At 29.0% G+C, this 18,203-nt stretch overlaps 2 protein-coding genes across 2 annotated transcripts; one reads left to right on the top strand and one right to left on the bottom strand.

Annotated features, from left to right (window-relative positions):
- Positions 1 to 9,227: 9,227 nt before the first annotated feature.
- On the bottom strand, positions 9,228 to 16,332 carry LOC111028760. Its single transcript, XM_022307504.1, has 7 exons — positions 16,171 to 16,332; positions 15,991 to 16,083; positions 15,789 to 15,927; positions 15,513 to 15,634; positions 11,320 to 11,436; positions 9,686 to 9,817; positions 9,228 to 9,573 (listed from the first exon to the last, which is right to left on the bottom strand). The coding sequence occupies exons 1-7, from the start codon at positions 16,247 to 16,249 to the stop codon at positions 9,326 to 9,328; spliced, it is 930 nt and encodes a 309-aa protein (XP_022163196.1). The 5' UTR covers positions 16,250 to 16,332; the 3' UTR covers positions 9,228 to 9,325.
- Positions 11,977 to 14,716, top strand: LOC111028759. The gene is made up of 3 exons (XM_022307503.1): positions 11,977 to 13,184; positions 13,250 to 13,460; positions 13,807 to 14,716. The coding sequence occupies exons 1-3, from the start codon at positions 12,790 to 12,792 to the stop codon at positions 14,665 to 14,667; spliced, it is 1,467 nt and encodes a 488-aa protein (XP_022163195.1). The 5' UTR covers positions 11,977 to 12,789; the 3' UTR covers positions 14,668 to 14,716.
- Positions 16,333 to 18,203: the final 1,871 nt, after the last annotated feature.

Genomic DNA, 18,203 nt, shown 5'->3' with positions numbered 1-18,203 from the left:
ATATTATATCGTATTATTTTATTTGTGTACATCTAACTACCACCCAGACGAAGGAATTTTTCAAGGGTAGTAAAAATAATGTGAATTTTCACTTAGACATCTTATTAGGCTATCAGCTAAGTAGTTACATGCATTCTGCAATCGTTATGATAACGATATTAAAAACATAATAGTAGTTAATATCAGTAATAATATTACATAAAATTAACATAAAATGTAGATGGCCGAATAATATTTCAGGGGGTTGGCGTTAGTAGAGGGGGTCACGCAACGTCCGTGTCTGAAATCGCATAAATTAATAATATTGTATGCATAAGATACACAAAATATACACATATTATGATATGGTTTACGGCATATGCAGTTGTATACACAATAATATTATGAGATGTCGGAAAAATTGGCCCACAGACGTGTAGCTAAATTGCCTATACAAAACGCCGTGGGATCATTATATATTTTTTTTATTACAAGATAATGTCACTGCATTGAGTTTATTATACTTGATTAATCAATGAGAGTACATAAATTCATAATATTAATGTATGAAACCTACTATTGACATGTACCAAATATTTGGTCAACATTTAATCGACGGCAAATGAAAATTCGTTTCAAAAACATTCACCCGACATTGTTGATAACATGTCGGCGTGAATAAGGTATCTAACTACCCCAAGGTGCCTAATAAGCTGAGCAAATCTGGATACGACCTACGACTCTGCGGCGTGCGTCGTTATAAACCACAGTAGGTATCATCGCTCCTACAACACTAAATATGAGTAAAAAAATGGAATCGTCGAAACAAAACTCTCTCTCTCCCCCCCCCCCTCGACACCTAAAATTACTAACTAATCTCTAACCTAACCAACACGGGTACCGTAGTAGTACTGCAGCTGTAGTAGCTATATTATACCGAGAGCAGATATATAATAATATATATATATATGATTACATTCGAATCGGCGGTGAAAACCATCGGTCGGTGGGCGGCGGCGGTTTTCCAAATGTATTCTACAAACGGAATGCGTCCTACCCTTTTCCGCCGCCCTCTCCTGGCGATTCGGCGGGGGCGCGATAAATGTTCGTGCCGGATAAATAAAACGGAAGGGAAAACGCAAACCGAAAAGGGAGTCGTCGTCGGGTGTATTACGAATGTAATGTTTGCGACGCGCGCGCGCGCTTTGCCGTATTGCATGCGAATCGACCGCCGCCGCCGCCGCGCACAGTCACCAGCCCACCCGCCCGCCCTCCCGACAACGACAACGCCGCCGGTGCCGAATACGATTGTATATTTCCATTCCGTTTCGTTTTCGTATTTATTTTCTCCGGCCAACGTCGTACTTCCGGACGCGGGCGCGCGCAACTCGTCGACGATTGGTGGAAACGACGGCTGCGACAGCGGCGACCGGATATATTTCCGTCGCGTAGTTTTTTTCCCTTGCTCGCCCTATTTACGTATCGCTATATCTGCACTGCCCCCCTCGACATTCGAATACAATATAATATTTACGGTAGAGCTGTGTGTCCGTATGCATGCAGGTTTTTACTTTTTAATAGACTTAAGTAAAATACCGCGCGTAGTTCATCGAGCACACTCACTTTCCACTTTTTCATTTCATAACAAATTAATTCAAATTTTAATTTTTGGAATTTTATATTTTTTATTTAATTGCCGATCTGTAATAATTTAATACTAAACGTTAAATGAATTTTAAAAAACTACTATTACAAATTTTGATTTTGTTACGCTCAAAATGATCAGAAAAGTTATTCACTATTAATTAGGTACAGTAGGAAAGGTGGTTGTCGTTTGAAAAACAGAAGTTTCTATCTCCAAGTGACACTATTACGTCTTATAGGCAGTACGGAGAATCTCAAAAAACTGTAAAAACTCGAGTCAAGATATTATATTGAAATTGATAAAAAAAATATGTTTATACTCATAGTGTCTTGTATATATCTTGAACAACAAAAATCACATAGTATTACACACGGATTAACAAAATGATGTTTTAAAATTTAACAGAAATACAATTTTACTATACTTTTTACAATGTCCTGAGCTACTTAAGCTTACTCTATATTTTAAATTTCAATAGTCCATCCTAATAGAAAACAGAGATATGATTGCTAGTAAAACCAGCTGAAGTCGTTCATGAAAAGATACACTGTACTGCAGGAAACTTGGCCAGCACACTGCATTGCGGCCAGATAGTAGACTAACCAAGGTTAGCAAACAATTCAACACATTTTTTTGTATTTTCCGATTATTTGAAAAATTACTAAGAATTTTCAGTTTTTTTATACCAGTGAGATCCCATTTTCTACCAGAACCCTTCGTCGGAATTAATGATCAGACCATTTTACTAGAAAAAGTTTAAAATAGATTTCAAAAAACACATAAAGGTAATATGTAAGGGTGTTTCATAAAGTTAGATTGAGTCATCTCTTAGAATCGTTTTTCATCTTAAACGACTTGAACAATGGTTTATTAAAATTAAAATACACATCCATTATAGTGCTAGACAATCGGCATCTACTGTGCACCAAAGCGGTTACCTAGTACCTACTTAACGGCCATTTTTCTTTGACTTATGAAAAGTATGTATCGGTACGTATCGGTGATTTCCGCCAAACTATCGAATTACGAACTTAAATTTTTGGATAAGTTGTTTGTTATAATAAATAATCAAAAATTGTATAAATCGTGGTTTGATAGTGCGTAAGTATGGAACAACACGATCAGCGTTAGTGCGTTACCCACGTTTACCGCGAGAACTACCACCACGTCTATATTAGTATATTAAGGCCTATGGGCTATGGCTCTAGTAAAAGTTTAAATTTACAACTATTATTAAAATTATAATAGCATAATACATATATATAATATATATATTTATAACTATAACAATATTTATAGTTCCATATTATAAGTAATTATGCTACTCACTTATTACTTATATCATAATATTGTGCCACTACAATACAATTGGTTACAGTGCTCATAATAGAAGTTTAATATACTTACTAAATAGCCAATTACCTATTTATATTACTATCAAAATCTATTTAGATACAATTGTACTATATTGAAGTCATCTTTAATCCCATGTAGTCACATTTTTATTTTTTTGAGTTATGGTACATATTTTTTTATGCTTAACGTTTTTATTGTACTATTCATCAACATAATATGTTTTATTAAAATGCCTATACGTTGCACAAATTCAGAAAGCAATGTAAAAATAGTAAAATGATTCAAATTATTTCTATATTTACTAAGTACTATTATAGATAGGTATTAATATGATAAATAAACCAATCTTTCTTGTAGTAAACTTCGTATACCTACATACTTTGGACATTTATTTTAATTAAAATTATGCAAATTACATTATTTAAAATTCGTTTCATACCATTATCTATTATAATGTATAAGTATTAAGTATTTTGAGCTTTGAAAACAGTGGTGGGATATCAAAAAGTATGAAATTAAGGACATAAAATATACATTTAATTAAAAATTTCATTATTGATCATAAAGTCATAATAACTATTAAGTAGAAACTACTGTGATTAATTATTTTAATGATTGTATCTTATAAATAGTTAAACATACAGGTTTAAGATGTATACACTTATTTAAACACTTGTGGTTTTTTATTTTATTGTTATATTCAAAAGTTATAACTACGTTACCATTGAGCTATTTTGGTTTACAGTACAATGTACTACAATAGTAAAATACAATATTAACAACTTACAAAAACATAGTGCAAACACAATAATACAATAATAAAGATAAGAAACTTTGTAATGAGACTAATGCGGAAAATGAGAAAACCAGTATCTGGTTAGCAATTGAGCCATGCAACTCAGCCAAAAAAAACAACAGAAAAAAAACTATTGTGACTTGTGGCAGCAATCATTTCGACGATTGTCCCTTGCCATTTCTGTCATCTTAATCAAAATATTTAATATATATTTTAGGACGTAGGTACTCCATATGTTGCCCATGAATCCTTAATATTTTTCAACTTATAATAAAAAACTTGTGTGGAACCTTGTATTACATTTTCAAGCTTTTTTACCCTACGAAAATAATATTGACATTTAAAGAAATAACGAACTAAAAAACATTGAAAATTTCAAATGCCCATAAGTAACTCAAAACAAATAAAATATTTTAGAAATTTCATCAGGTTTAGAAAATGATAAAATAAACATTTGGTGGAAATTTAAAGTATCTATCTACAAAATATGAAAATCGATCGAGAGAATTCGTTGTTTTATTTATTTTAATTCAATGTCAAATAATTTTGAACTTCAAACACCCAAATAAATTAATTTGACTTTCCAACCTTTTTATTATAACTGTGACGAATGTTAAAATAAAAAGGCACCAACCAGTATATTTATTATACCCAATTTATTATTGGAATTAAAAAAACACATTGAGTATAATTAAACGTTTTAAATGTCTCCAATTAAACTCACAATATAAACATTATTATTTAAATTTACCTATTATAATGTATTATAAGCATTTATCTTAACCCTATGCACTGTATAATAGCCTTTACTAATATTAGTTACACGTGTAATGTACGGCAAATCGTTTTATGGGTTATAATATAACAATAGCTATATAGCAAAAGTTCTGAAGCTCATAAGGGTTATACCTTAAAATTTAACTTGTCGGAAAATTTCTACTCGTCACATATTCTACATAAATTATAACTTTTACAACAACATTAAATTCGAATTAATTATTTCAAAAACTCATTCCCCTATTTAAACATAATATAACAAAGTTAATTTCATTATTATTTGTGAATTAAAAATATTACATTTTGGCTATTTACTTTAATAAGATTAAATCATTTTCATCAATAATATTTGTTAGTTTTAAAGCCTTGTAATATGATTAAATGAATTAATTTAGGTACCTATACACATCGTATAAAATGTAAAATAAAAAAATAAAATAAATAAATAATACTAATAATACATATCGCAATCTACGAGGAATGATGTTTTTTTTTTGTTATGTCTTGACACTTTGAATGTGAACTTCAATATCCGTTATCGAAACACATTCAAATTGTGTATATTATAAGTATAATGTAATTATAAATTAATAAAAAATGTATCTGTTATACCTAAACACTCAATGCAAGATTCTCTAAGAGAATTTTTGAATTTTATAAAGCAGTTCAGCCGTTTAGCGCAAAGACACATTGATTTATTATGAGTTTATGACTTATGAATGTTTGAAGTTCAAGTGATACCGAAATTGGATATTCAAACGTATAATAAAGATTCTTTGCTCTCTGGTCTTAAGATGGTTGTTATTTTGTTATAATTCAAAAAATATTAATCGTAAGAACTTGAAATATTTATCAATTACTTAATTTTTTACTTATTATAGACAATACAATTTTCCAAATATTTGTTTTCATTTTAATTTATTTATAGGCTTCCGCGCATTCTTTAAATATTTTTATCTTTTTTTTATGCTTTTCAAAAAGCTAAATGTATTTCTAGGTTTCTCATAAGATATGCATATACTTTATTCAAACTTTTAAACTCTATTTACAACACAATAAAATAATGAAATATTTAGACTAATAATTTAAAACTATTTATACCACAATCCTATTCATACTCTGCTAAGGTACGTCGATATTGACTTATAAATGAATGAGAATAATGCAGTGAAACCTCTTTAAATAACTTCCTCTGAAAAGTAGATTGCACATTATTAATATTGTGATTACTTTTAATATAATAAATATAGTATAAAAACATACTTGACCGTAATATAGATGTTTTTACCTCTTAATAATAGACTGCACACTACAATAACTGATCCAAATTTTATAATTTACATTCCAATTGAGACATAATATAGGATACTGTCGAACTAAATATACATTTGAATGTATCCTTTATGTTTCTATACGATCATTGAATGAAGTTACATTGCACAGTTAACATTAACTACTTACTTTATTTATAATAACTGTCACATTTGATAAACGAAAAATGTCTAAATTTAAAATTTTGCGCTGGATATATTACACAACACTATAGATGCCTACTACAGCAATAATCTGAATTTAAATAATTTCATTATAATCAATAACAAAAGAATTCAATATTTAAAAAAAAAATAATTAATAATAATATTTAAATATTGATAGATAAACATTATACTTATTTATTTTTAGTTTACATCATACATATTTTATAGAGGCATTTTATTACTATTATTCAATAGTAAATAATTCTAAATTTTCAGTATCCGTCCATAAATACCAAATAAAAATGTAAAATACTTTTTTTTAGTTACATAAAATTAAAATAATTCTTATAATATGTGATATTATTATTAGCGATGCTTTCTGCATAAACCAAATTGACATACAGTAATCATAATAGAAAAATGTGTTACTAATAATATCTGGTATATATAAATTATAAAACATCTTTAGAAATAGAGGCTGACACATTTCTCATAATCGTATGTCATATCTAATAATTTATCGTTAACACTTCTTTTACATTGACTTACACAATGACGAAATCAACTAGAAACCTACTTTTTAGCAAAGTAACTTCCATGGTTTCTTGTAATACTATATTGCTGTCAATCAATAATAGTATAATAAATGAGACATTCAATAATAATTAAATCGTATACATTTTAGACGTGTAGGTCTGCTTTAATACAAATAATATGCTTATAATATTTAGTATTGAAATAATTACAAAAGTATATGCATATTTATCAAAAATATATTAAAAACCAAATATGTAGATATTTAAACGAAAATAAACGATAAAAGTTTTTTTCTATATAAAATCATAATTAAGTTAGGTGCCCATATCTACATACAAGTTATAACTTATATACTATACAGTAAAAAAAGTAAAAACTCACCTGTTCAGCATTCTGTAACTACCCACTGCAGGGCTAAAGAAAATAAATTTTAAAATAGCGTCACTTTATGCATTTTATTATAATATAGGTATACTGTATGTAGGCGTATATATATATATAATCCGTATCGATTTGAGTGAGGAATTCAGAAACGTGCATTGCATTTATAACGATAATTCGATTTTGATATAATATTAATATACGATATGTATATATATATATATGTGTATGTATATACAATGTACATAAGCTAATATACCTACTATGTATTATTATATACATATATTTAGATTCTAGATAACAGGTTGTTGAGATACCAAAGACAGAGCTCGCGAGTCCTGATGAGATTTTAAACCTTTCCCCCTTTGATATATGGAAGGAGGTGGTACAGAGAGACGCAAAAATATATATATTGTAGCTGTGAGTCCCAGGAGGAAGGCGATACTTAAGTTCGTCAGCATTCAAAGTCGCATTAAAGTAGAAACCGGGGAAATTTAAATAACTTGGATAATCTTGGATTATCATTTAAGGCCTCGGTAAGTTTTTAACTCGCCTGCGCAATTTTCTTCGGGGCATCGGGCGGGCATTTCTAATTATTCAAAGTTAGTTTAAACGCCAGCCAATCGGCCAAATTCTATTTGAATTAAGCAGGAATATAAATTGAGAATTCATTTTGAATTCGCCTTAATATTTAAAAAAAATATAATATAGAAAATGTACAAGACTTAATATTTTAGTGTGATTGTGAAATATAATTGTAATATAATATTATACGTAGGTACCTATACTTAAAAATAATGTTCTAGTATTTTTATTTTTTAAGAGATTTTCACATTTAATAAACTGTCACACAAAACTACGGCAAGTAAACATATAAATAATATGTGTAAGTTCGTTTGTTAATCAAAATTAGTTTCATAAATTAAGTAGGAGATCGGAGATTTAATAGTGAGGTTTTAATTACGTAAGTTATTTATAGTTTATGTTAATTATTAATTTTCACAAAAACAACACGAATAAAAACATAAATGTAAAGGTATGATAAAGCTGAACATAATAAGCATACCTTATGATTTTTTGAGTATCAATAAACTGAATCATAGTCATAACTTATAGTTACACCATAGTCATGACTCATAAGAATCACAAAATTATTGTGCATTTCAGTAAATCTAAAATATAATAACTAATGGTCATCACCAATATTATAGGCAATGCTAATTAATACTGTTGATGAATACCAAATTCAAAATTATGTGAATTATTGTAAAGTGCCAAAATAAAATATTTTAGTATAACTAGGTACTTAGAGTACTACGATTTAGAGTGTTTAGACGACTTTAGGTTTTAACTTGACTAATAAAAGATGGCTTAAATTGATATTTGTTTGATAACTAGGCAAAAACTTCAATTGATTACAAAATAGGATAATTATACGGAAGCACAATCTACCATATCATTGTTTATTTTACTTGGATATTGTGATTTTTGTAAAAGATATTGTTTTAAAATCACTATTTTTAAAGAACTATAACAATATTTAATAAACAAAAGTAGTTGACATATTTTTAACTTGATCAAACTTGGAAATTTTCCCTAGTGTGCTTCTATGATAGGCCATTTTTTTTTTTTGTAAATATTTTTAAATAATAAAAATAATAATATTTTATCATTGCATAAAAATGTTATGTTGATTAAAAATAATTTAGAGTTCATAACGTTTTTTTTAGCAAGCGATGTGAATAGATTATGTGGCGCCATCTTGTGTAGTACATTGCAAAATATCGTTATAAAACGTAATACATAACTCTATTTGAAACACTTACCTTACGTTTTAATATTTTACAATACTTAGAGGTTCCGGATGTGAAATGTATAACTAAAATTGTAGCTAGTTGCTGTTGTATTATGATTATAATATTATTTTATTTTGTATTAATTATCTAAGAGAGTTACTGATGTATTTAAAAACCAAGGTAGTTACATACCCCAAAATTAGTCTTACATTTTGCTTTTACGCCAATAATGTCAATTTTATTATTATTGTTGAGTTACTGTTAGAATTACAAAGTATAAATAATTTTAAAAAACCTTTTATATAAAAAAGACATGATATTATTTTATAATATTGGAATATTTCAGACATTTAGAACTTACTCATTTATTTTAGTCAAACAGATTATTTTAAGTTTATTTTATTCATTTTTCTTAAAAAAATTAAACAAGTATAAAAATATTTAATACTTGAATTAAAATTATGATTTATGAATACTTCGAATAAAAAGTTGGATAATTGAATTCTATTATTAATATAAGTACAGATAATATTATTATCGTCTTATTCTACTGATATGTATTTCTATATTTACAGCAAATTTATATTATATGCATATTATATTTATCATTCATAATATCTTTTTTACCCGTAATGCAAGTTATTAACGGAGGGGTGTCACAAGTACATATTGTTTTATCTGTATTTGATTCAGAATTCTTAGTTGAAAGTCGGTCAATCTTTAATTGTTGGCCTATTGGTACACTAAGATTCCCATATTTGCACACATGGCTACTGGAATTAATAGTTCCAGTTACTTCAACAGTACCAAAATCGGGTTCATATTCAGCTAAAAAATACGATTATATTATACATATTATTTAATAATAAACTTATCATTTCTGATAAATGATAACTGATAACTAATTAGCAAATAACAAATTTATATTTTTGAAACTTACATTGATACCAGTAGATAGGACACCCATCCTTTTCTTCAAAATAAAGAGGAGCGTCTCGATTCAAAATATTTTCCATGTAAAGAAGTTCATAATTGCATTTGAATCTTCTGCACAAATTATCATTAGCCGTACCTATACATATTCAAGAAATTTAATATTACAATGTATTAATCATATTTTAAGCACCTAACAGTTTGTTTTAAAAGGTTAACATCCCCATTACTTAATTATGTCTAAAGCTTAAAGGTTTTCTTTTTTTTTTAGATGGACTACCAATAACCACAATATGATAAATTTGTTCCATAATTTTTCAATATGAATATTTATATGCATATTTTGAAAATATTGAGATGAATTCATGCAATTATTGTTGTTTTATTAAATCTTCATGGAATCTGGTGGATAAGGTTTTATTCCCCAAAACAACAATAGAAGATAAAAAACAATAAAAAGATGTTTACAAGGGCAACGGTTGATCTAGACTTTAAAGCAGAGGTATTCAAACTTTTTCATCCCACGGCTCCTTTAAGTCTTCATAAAATGTTGACGGCTCCCAAATTATAAATGACAATTTTTATTATTTATTTACCATATTACATGAAAAAAAAAGTAAAGCTATATTTAGCGAATGATTGTTGTAGACAATTCAACGTTTCGGTGTGCCTCAATGGTAATAGTAAACGTTTTTCGTAAAAATATTTATTGGTTTTCAATTATACTATGCGGCTCCCTTCGACAACTCCCTCGACGCCCCCAGTTTGAATACCTCTGCTCTAAGGGGTAATTGTTTCTCAATTCCACACTTGCTACTCTTAGATGTAACCTCGTATTAAATTTAAATACCTTAGGTGTGTACATTAATTTTTTTTTTAACTTTGAACTACAAAATACTTAACTAACACGTTTTCAAGAATTTCCATAAAAACTCTTATTTTAAACTTTCAAAAAATATTGATGTAGATTAACGCTCAGCTTTTTTTAGAATTCCAGTAATAATAACATGTGAGGAAACTTGTATTCAATTGACAAGCTTTTTGATTAAGGATGGATTTGTTTTCAAAATAAAAAAAAATAGTAAATTACAAGCCTATAAATTATGGCTTGATAAAAATCAAAACATTTTGAAAATTGTATCAATTAGATATAATGCTGAACTCTAGTATAATTAATATTTATCAACGATTATTATTTATATTTGAATAAAATCAATTGTTGAAAATTGCTTTTACGAATAAATTCTAGTTCTAGTAAATGTTAATATGAATATTTGTTGAAAGTTTTAAGACTCACAGTTGTTAATTTTTAAAGTAAAAAGACAAAATCTATTTTGTCAAAAATAGTTTTGAGTACCATTTTGCTTTTTTTTATTAGTTTATTTTTGTTTTTCTCAATTAATTTTAAAATTACTAGGAATTATTTATTTTAACCTCTCAAAAGTATCAAGTAGATCCAATTAACTATCAGGAACCACCCTCAATGTTGGTATGAATTTTTACTGTTCCAAAAAGTGATGGCACAAAAATAAATTTTAAATAACACTCATCATTGTAAAATCAATAGAGAAATCCTTAACTCCACTCAGTTTCTTATTTACTTTAAGTTGTCTTAAACTTTATTAACAATGCATTATTTACCATTGAATTCTGGTGAACACACACATAGGTAATCATTTTTAATATTAAATTGTTGTCCATCCTTATAAGTTTTGCCATCATAAATACATTCGTGAATGGTCGCATTATTATCTTCAGCTAAAAAATATAAGTAGTATGTTACAAGTGCATTGCATATTGTATATAATATAATACTAATTTTTAAGCCCAATATAACCTGTTGGTCTTACGTTTACTTAGTTATTGACATAATATAATTAAGGGTTTCTATTTTCTATACTGATTACTGTGTACACTATACAATCAGCTTGAGCATAAAACATGTACCTAGATCACTGCGTATAAAGAAGAAGACCATTTCGTCAGTCATACAGGAGGGCATTTAAGGAGGGGGCAAAGGAGGCAGTTCTCTCTGGCGGAAAATGTATAAGGGCTGCAATTTTCGTACATATTTATAAAACATAAATCAATCTATACAATATACATTATACAATATACATAAACATTGTATGGGGGGGGGGTCACCCCGGGTCTGGGCTTTTCATGAAGCCCAATATGTAAGCGTTTACAGAATTTTGAAAAATCCAGGCCCCCATGAGCATCCCACAAATGTCACTACCGGCGGGCCCCAATTTTCTCTCAGTGGGTATTATAATATATATATATATAATGTGTATACAACTTGATAATGTGAGCACACACACACACGAAGATTTCATGCTATAAAATTTTCTTTTTTAATGACGAAAAACCCAGTAAACTCCCTTTCGTTAGACTCTTACTCCCTCTCCACATTTATCTATATACATCAATATTTATCCAATATTGTTTGACTACACATATATTTTGCGGCTGGAATGACATTTGTGACTTAGACAGAGACAACACATCCGATGTCCTCTTAACACAATTGGATTTTCGGTACCCGCCGTTTTTCCCGAATCGAAATTCCCGAATGAACTTTTTCCCGAATGTCGTTTTATCCGAAAATCCGAAAACCCGAAACCTTTTTTCCCGAACGACTTTTTCCCGACGGTTATTGTTCCCGAAATAAAAATTTTTAAAAATTTAAAAATGTTGTTATAACTGTGAGCTGTAATGACTAGGTATGTATTTTCTATACATTATAACTAAAATACAGCTGTTGCTATACATTCTAATCTTTTCTAATCTTTTCTAATCTTTTTTTTCTCCGTGCGATAAACGGGCACATGTAGAATCGCATGTTTGCCATTATTGCACTTTACCGTCGCTGATTTATATTTTACACCGATATTATTATTATTATTATCGTTTGTAGATTAGTAGAACTATTCAATCTATGGTATACAAGTAAAACGTAATCGTTGTAATCGTAAAGCCGCGTTATTCGAGTGCTATCGACCGTCGTTATACTTTCCAGTGCATTTTATTGTAAATAATATAAGATTATATACTTTTATTTTAATATAATATTTAATTTTCATTTTAATTTTATTTTAATCTATCACCATGGCTGAAATTAAAATTTTGGGTGAAACAAAATTAATTTGTGGAGGTTTTATTTATGTGCGTTCTAAATTACCAGTCAACGGTAAAACATACTGGGAATGTCAAAAGTTACGTAAAAAAGAGTGCAAAGCAAGAGTTATTACTGCGTTCAATATTTTTGAAAATAAAAATTATTTTGTACGAGAATCAACGTTGGACGATCACGACCATGTTCCCAACCAAGAAGAGTGTGAAGCAGAGATCATCAAATATTCTTTGAAGCGGAAAGCTGAGGACCAACCACAACTACCACCTGCTCAAATATTACGTACAGAGATGGCTGGCTTATCTGACGGGGTTCTCAGTCAACTACCTAACCGTGATAATTTAAAAAAATCAATGCGTAAAGTCCGGAGGTATTTATTTTTTTCAGATTTCCACGAATCCAATTTAATTTTTATGTATTTTACACATACCTAAGGAAAAATTTGCCGCCCAATCCAAAAACACTTAATGACTTTGGTACACTTCCCGATCGGTATCAAAAGACGCTTACGGGTGAACATTTTTTAATTTACGATTCACTTGATGATGATTCCGTCAATGAAGGTAGAGTCGTTGTGTTCTCGACTCGGAGAAATTTAGAATTATTGGCCCGGAGTGATTGCTGGTTTTTAGACGGGACTTTTAAGGTTTGATGGATTTTATTATATTTATTACTTTATTACCTAGGTATATGTCTATGATGTGTTAATCAGTGGTGTATTGGTACGGGTACGCCGGTATACGTCGTATACGTCGCGAGCGTCGCGGCGAACAACGGTGTCCGGGTGTCATGACGCGGCGTTTAACAAAAATGTCTCTTAAGATTTTTAATATTTGAAAAATTAAACGTTTTATTGAAATTCTGATACTTGCTATTCTTCATTTCTTAATATCTCTTAATTATCTCTTATTAATATCTCTTATTTATTTATCTATTGAAGTAGGCATTGAATGTAATTATATAACAATATGATTTTGTTTCATAATTCTTAGGTGTGTCCCACTATTTTCACACAAGTTTTCACGATTCTGGGAACATGCAAACAACACGATGCTCATGACACAGTTGCTATTCCATTTGTATATGCACTGTTGTCGTCAAAAGAAACGGTTCAGTATGCCACTGTGCTAAGAGCAGTACAATCTTCATTTAACGAACACAGGATTGTTTGTGAACCGGCTAAGATCATGACTGACTTTGAAAAATCTATAATCAACGCTTGTAAAAAAGTTTATCCAAATTGTCCTCTCAGTTGTTGCTTTTTTCATTTCGGTCAATCAATGTATCGACAAATTCAATCTGTTGGTCTTCAAGCCACATACAATGACCCTGATGATCGTTCATTAAAAATGTACAGTCATATGATGCTAGCGTTGGCATTCGTACCTTTGGCTGAAGTACCTCGCATTTTCTCGCTTTTGAAAAATGACGCGCCTGAAGATTTATTACCAATTTTGGAATATTTTGAAAAAAATTATGTTGTAGGAGTAATAGCTAGAGGGCGAAGACGAGGAATTCTTCCACGTTATCCGCCAGAAATTTGGAATCAGCACCAAGCCGCTCTAACTGGTTCACACAAAACCAACAATGTAAGTGAGGGGTGGCACAATCGCTTCCAGCTTGTTATTGGAAAACATCATCCAGATCTTTACTCCGCTCTCGGTGAGATCCAAAAAGAACAAGCTGATGCTGAGATAATGATCGCGGAGCTGAGTTTAGGACGAAAAGTTAGAGCACTACCAAAAAGAAAATGGCGGGATTTTCAAAAGCGAATAATGTCCATTACTGCTGAATTTAATACATACCAGCCGTTACAATTTCTGAGGGCAATCGCACATAATATTGTTTTGTAATTTTGTTTTTAACGATAACAGCATTTATTATGTTATTATACTTTTTAGTTTTTTTTAAATAAATTTTATTTTTATATGCATTATAATTTGTCGATTTTAAAATATTTAATGATAACGCCACAGCATTTATTATGTTATTATACTTTTTTCGGGTAAAAGGTGTTCGGTAAAAAAGGTTTCGGGTTTTCGGATTTTCGGATAAAACACCATTCGGGAAAAAGTTCATTCGGGAATTTCGATTCGGGAAAAAGGCGTTCGGGAAAAAAGGTTTCGGGTTTTCGGATTTTCGGATAAAATACCATTCGGGAAAAAGTCCATTCGGGAATTTTGATTCGGGAAAAATACCGGTAACCGGATTTTCAAATCAGGCAGACGCGTTGTTCTACAATTTTTAAATTTTTGATTTTACTAAATAAAATACCATTCGATTTTAAGATGTAAATTAAATATTCCAATATAAGAACATTATTTAACTATAATTTTTAAAAAAATTGTTCTTTTGTATTAAGGTTTTAGATGTGTTTATTCTTTTGGTAATAACTAGAAAATATAAATGGGTAAGACAGATGGTAGTGAATTTAAATAGATTGAATAAGTTTGAACACTTTAGAATACTGCAGTAAATTTTATTACACTCATTATTGGTTATTCCTATATTTAGTTTTAGACTTATAAATCATATAGAGGTACATGTTATATGGATTATGGAAAGTGGAAACTATTAACCATAGGCATTATAATGCTACCTATATACTTTGCACTATGTTCTTCTTATTCTTCAAATAATATTATGATCTAGTTTCATGCAACCAATAACATTTGATTCAAATAAATAAGAAACTTACGACAGTACAATTCAGTCTCACAGCATAAATTTTTGTCAAATTTATAATAACATGATTCGGCCGTTAATGTGAAATAAGATGGACAACGATCATATTCGCATACAAATGTAGCTGTAGTTTTACTGTAAAAATTAGAGTAGAATGCACTTTAGACGATAATACCAATTAAGTAAATTTTTTCGATTAAAATACTATATTTCAGCGAATATTAAAAACCTTATAATTTAATAACAAACTAAAACTATACGTATTGATTATTAATGCATTTATTTTTACTTATCATTCGTTTTCTGATCGCAGAAGCAATCGGATACACATAGGCTTAATGCAGAGTCAATTTTAGAGACATTATCTTTTGGTGTGTAGACATTCCCATTAAGATAACACTTGTCACTTGATCTTGTAAACACGTTTTCTACAAAAGTTAAATTAAAACTATAAAAATTGTACGTACCTGCCCCCTAACGAGAAAATTTACCACAGTCGTATGCCACTGGACAAGAATTCGAACCATTTTCGAAAATAGGTTTACATCCAATTTCTTTATATAATAGTTCATTACTGTTGCAGCCTTAAAAAAATAGGTATTTTGAATAAAATATGTTTCCAAAATAAACTTAACTTGCTAAAGTACATATAAACAATTATTATAGACTACCTGCACATCTTGCACAATCGAAATATAAAATTAATAAAATAACTTTCAAAAGGAATTTCCAATCATTAATTGAAATCATTTTTACTCAAAATATTATGTGCACTGTGTTGTAGCTTGTAAGACGATGTAAAGCTAACAGAGAGTAGTGAGTAGTGACTGAAGGATTACTAGTGGCTAAATATGAATTATGAATACAAACTTATCGAAACCAGTTTTATAGAAAAAATGACCATGAATGTAAATTGTTGCTAAAATATTTTTTATGCATATAATACATTTCTTAAAATAAAGTTGATATATTTAAATGTACATGATATATATTATTATATTACTATAATTTTCAAAATATCAAGTTAGGTATTTATCATAAAATATAAAATATTTAAATAAAAAATGTATAGTATACATACAAATTGAATATATTAGTTTGTATCAATATTGTAAATTTAAAATGAATGTTGATAGTTGTGTACTAAAATATGGCGTTAGTGGCAAAGTAAATTGAAAAACATTTTTTTAAAAACCATTATTTTTGTTAAATAAAACGCCAAAATAACTCCCGAATATATACATAAAAAAATATAATATTATTACATTTACCATATATGTGTACGATAATACTCGGCTAGGCCCAGTGTTCTTTTTTTTGAGAAATAAATGAATATAGCAATTATTGTAAATCATATCTAAAAGAAATATATTTGTCATTTTGACTCTGAAAATGGAGAAACATGTTACAGCGATTCAAAATTCAAATCAAACATAAAAATTAATTCAATCAAATTAAGAAGAAGTGAAGAGTATGAAATATGGAATATATATTCAAGTAGTAGGTATATTATTCAAGTATGATTGTGCAATGTGCATAGTGCATTTAGGTTATTGCGGTTCGCTTTACAATAGGTACTTAAATTATTCGCATATACAATACTGAATATACTTTTTACATGCAACATGCACAATATCTAAAATAAATGATTTTATGATCATCAATTATTATAACCACACAGTCAAATTATTTTTTTTAACGTCAAGAAAAATTCCAAATAAAAAATTACATTTATCAAGCTTATCATGGAAACTAGTCATAATACAAACTAATTTTTATACATTTTTCTAAAACTTTTGATAATATACATACTTTAACAAAATAGGACAATAGTTTGAACATATTTTAATATTATATTTTTGACGTAAACAACACGTTATGCGCGTTTGACGTCACTTCTTTTTGAGAAAAAACAAAAATCGTAAATGGTAGCGCTATCTGGCAGAAATATGACACAGAAGGTTTCAAATTTTAAGAGAACTACCGCGGCGGTAGATATCACTGCCGTTATGATCTAGATCAGCATTTCTCAAACCGTGAGTCACTAGAAGTTTTTTAAATTACACAGAGTGTAAGAAATTGATGATTTTTGAAAAGGTTAAAACACATGTATAAAAGTATCAACTATTGAGTAGGTATTATAAATCCCAAAAATTATCGACGGGTTTTAAAATGAATATTTATAATTCGTCATGTAATTCGTAATTATTACGATGGATATTTTCAAGTCCCTCGATACATATGACAAAAGAAAAGGTCTTGAACTTCTGTAAAAATAGTCAAAACAAGGTTATGATTATTTGAGAAGTTGTGGGAGAAAACGGGAAGTTCTCATAAATTACTTCATTAATCAGTATTTATTTTGAGCCATTATTTTATTTTATAGTTACTTTTAACTTTACGTATTTAAACGACATATTTTCAAAACTTAACGAACTAAATCAATATTTTCAACGAACAGAAGGAATGGATATTTAACAAGTCGTTTAAAAATAAAATCGTGAGAAGGTTGGCAAAGTGCGAGTACATTGGTTCTGAATATGGTATTAGTGCAGCTAGTAGTGTGGCTAAAAATCTTAGAAGTTTTTTATTGTTTGGAACAAATATTAAAATGAAAATTGATAAACACTCAATAGCAAATTTAAGATGGTATTGAATTACAAGAAGGCATTGGATAATCTATGGTTGAAAATGATGAATGTGA

The sequence above is a fragment of the Myzus persicae genome, unplaced genomic scaffold, assembly GCF_001856785.1.
Source record: "Myzus persicae strain clone G006 unplaced genomic scaffold, MPER_G0061.0, whole genome shotgun sequence".
Taxonomy (NCBI): Eukaryota; Metazoa; Arthropoda; class Insecta; order Hemiptera; family Aphididae; genus Myzus; species Myzus persicae.
The sequence above is the reverse complement of the archived record's forward strand: the minus strand, read 5'-3'. Positions and strand labels throughout refer to the sequence as shown.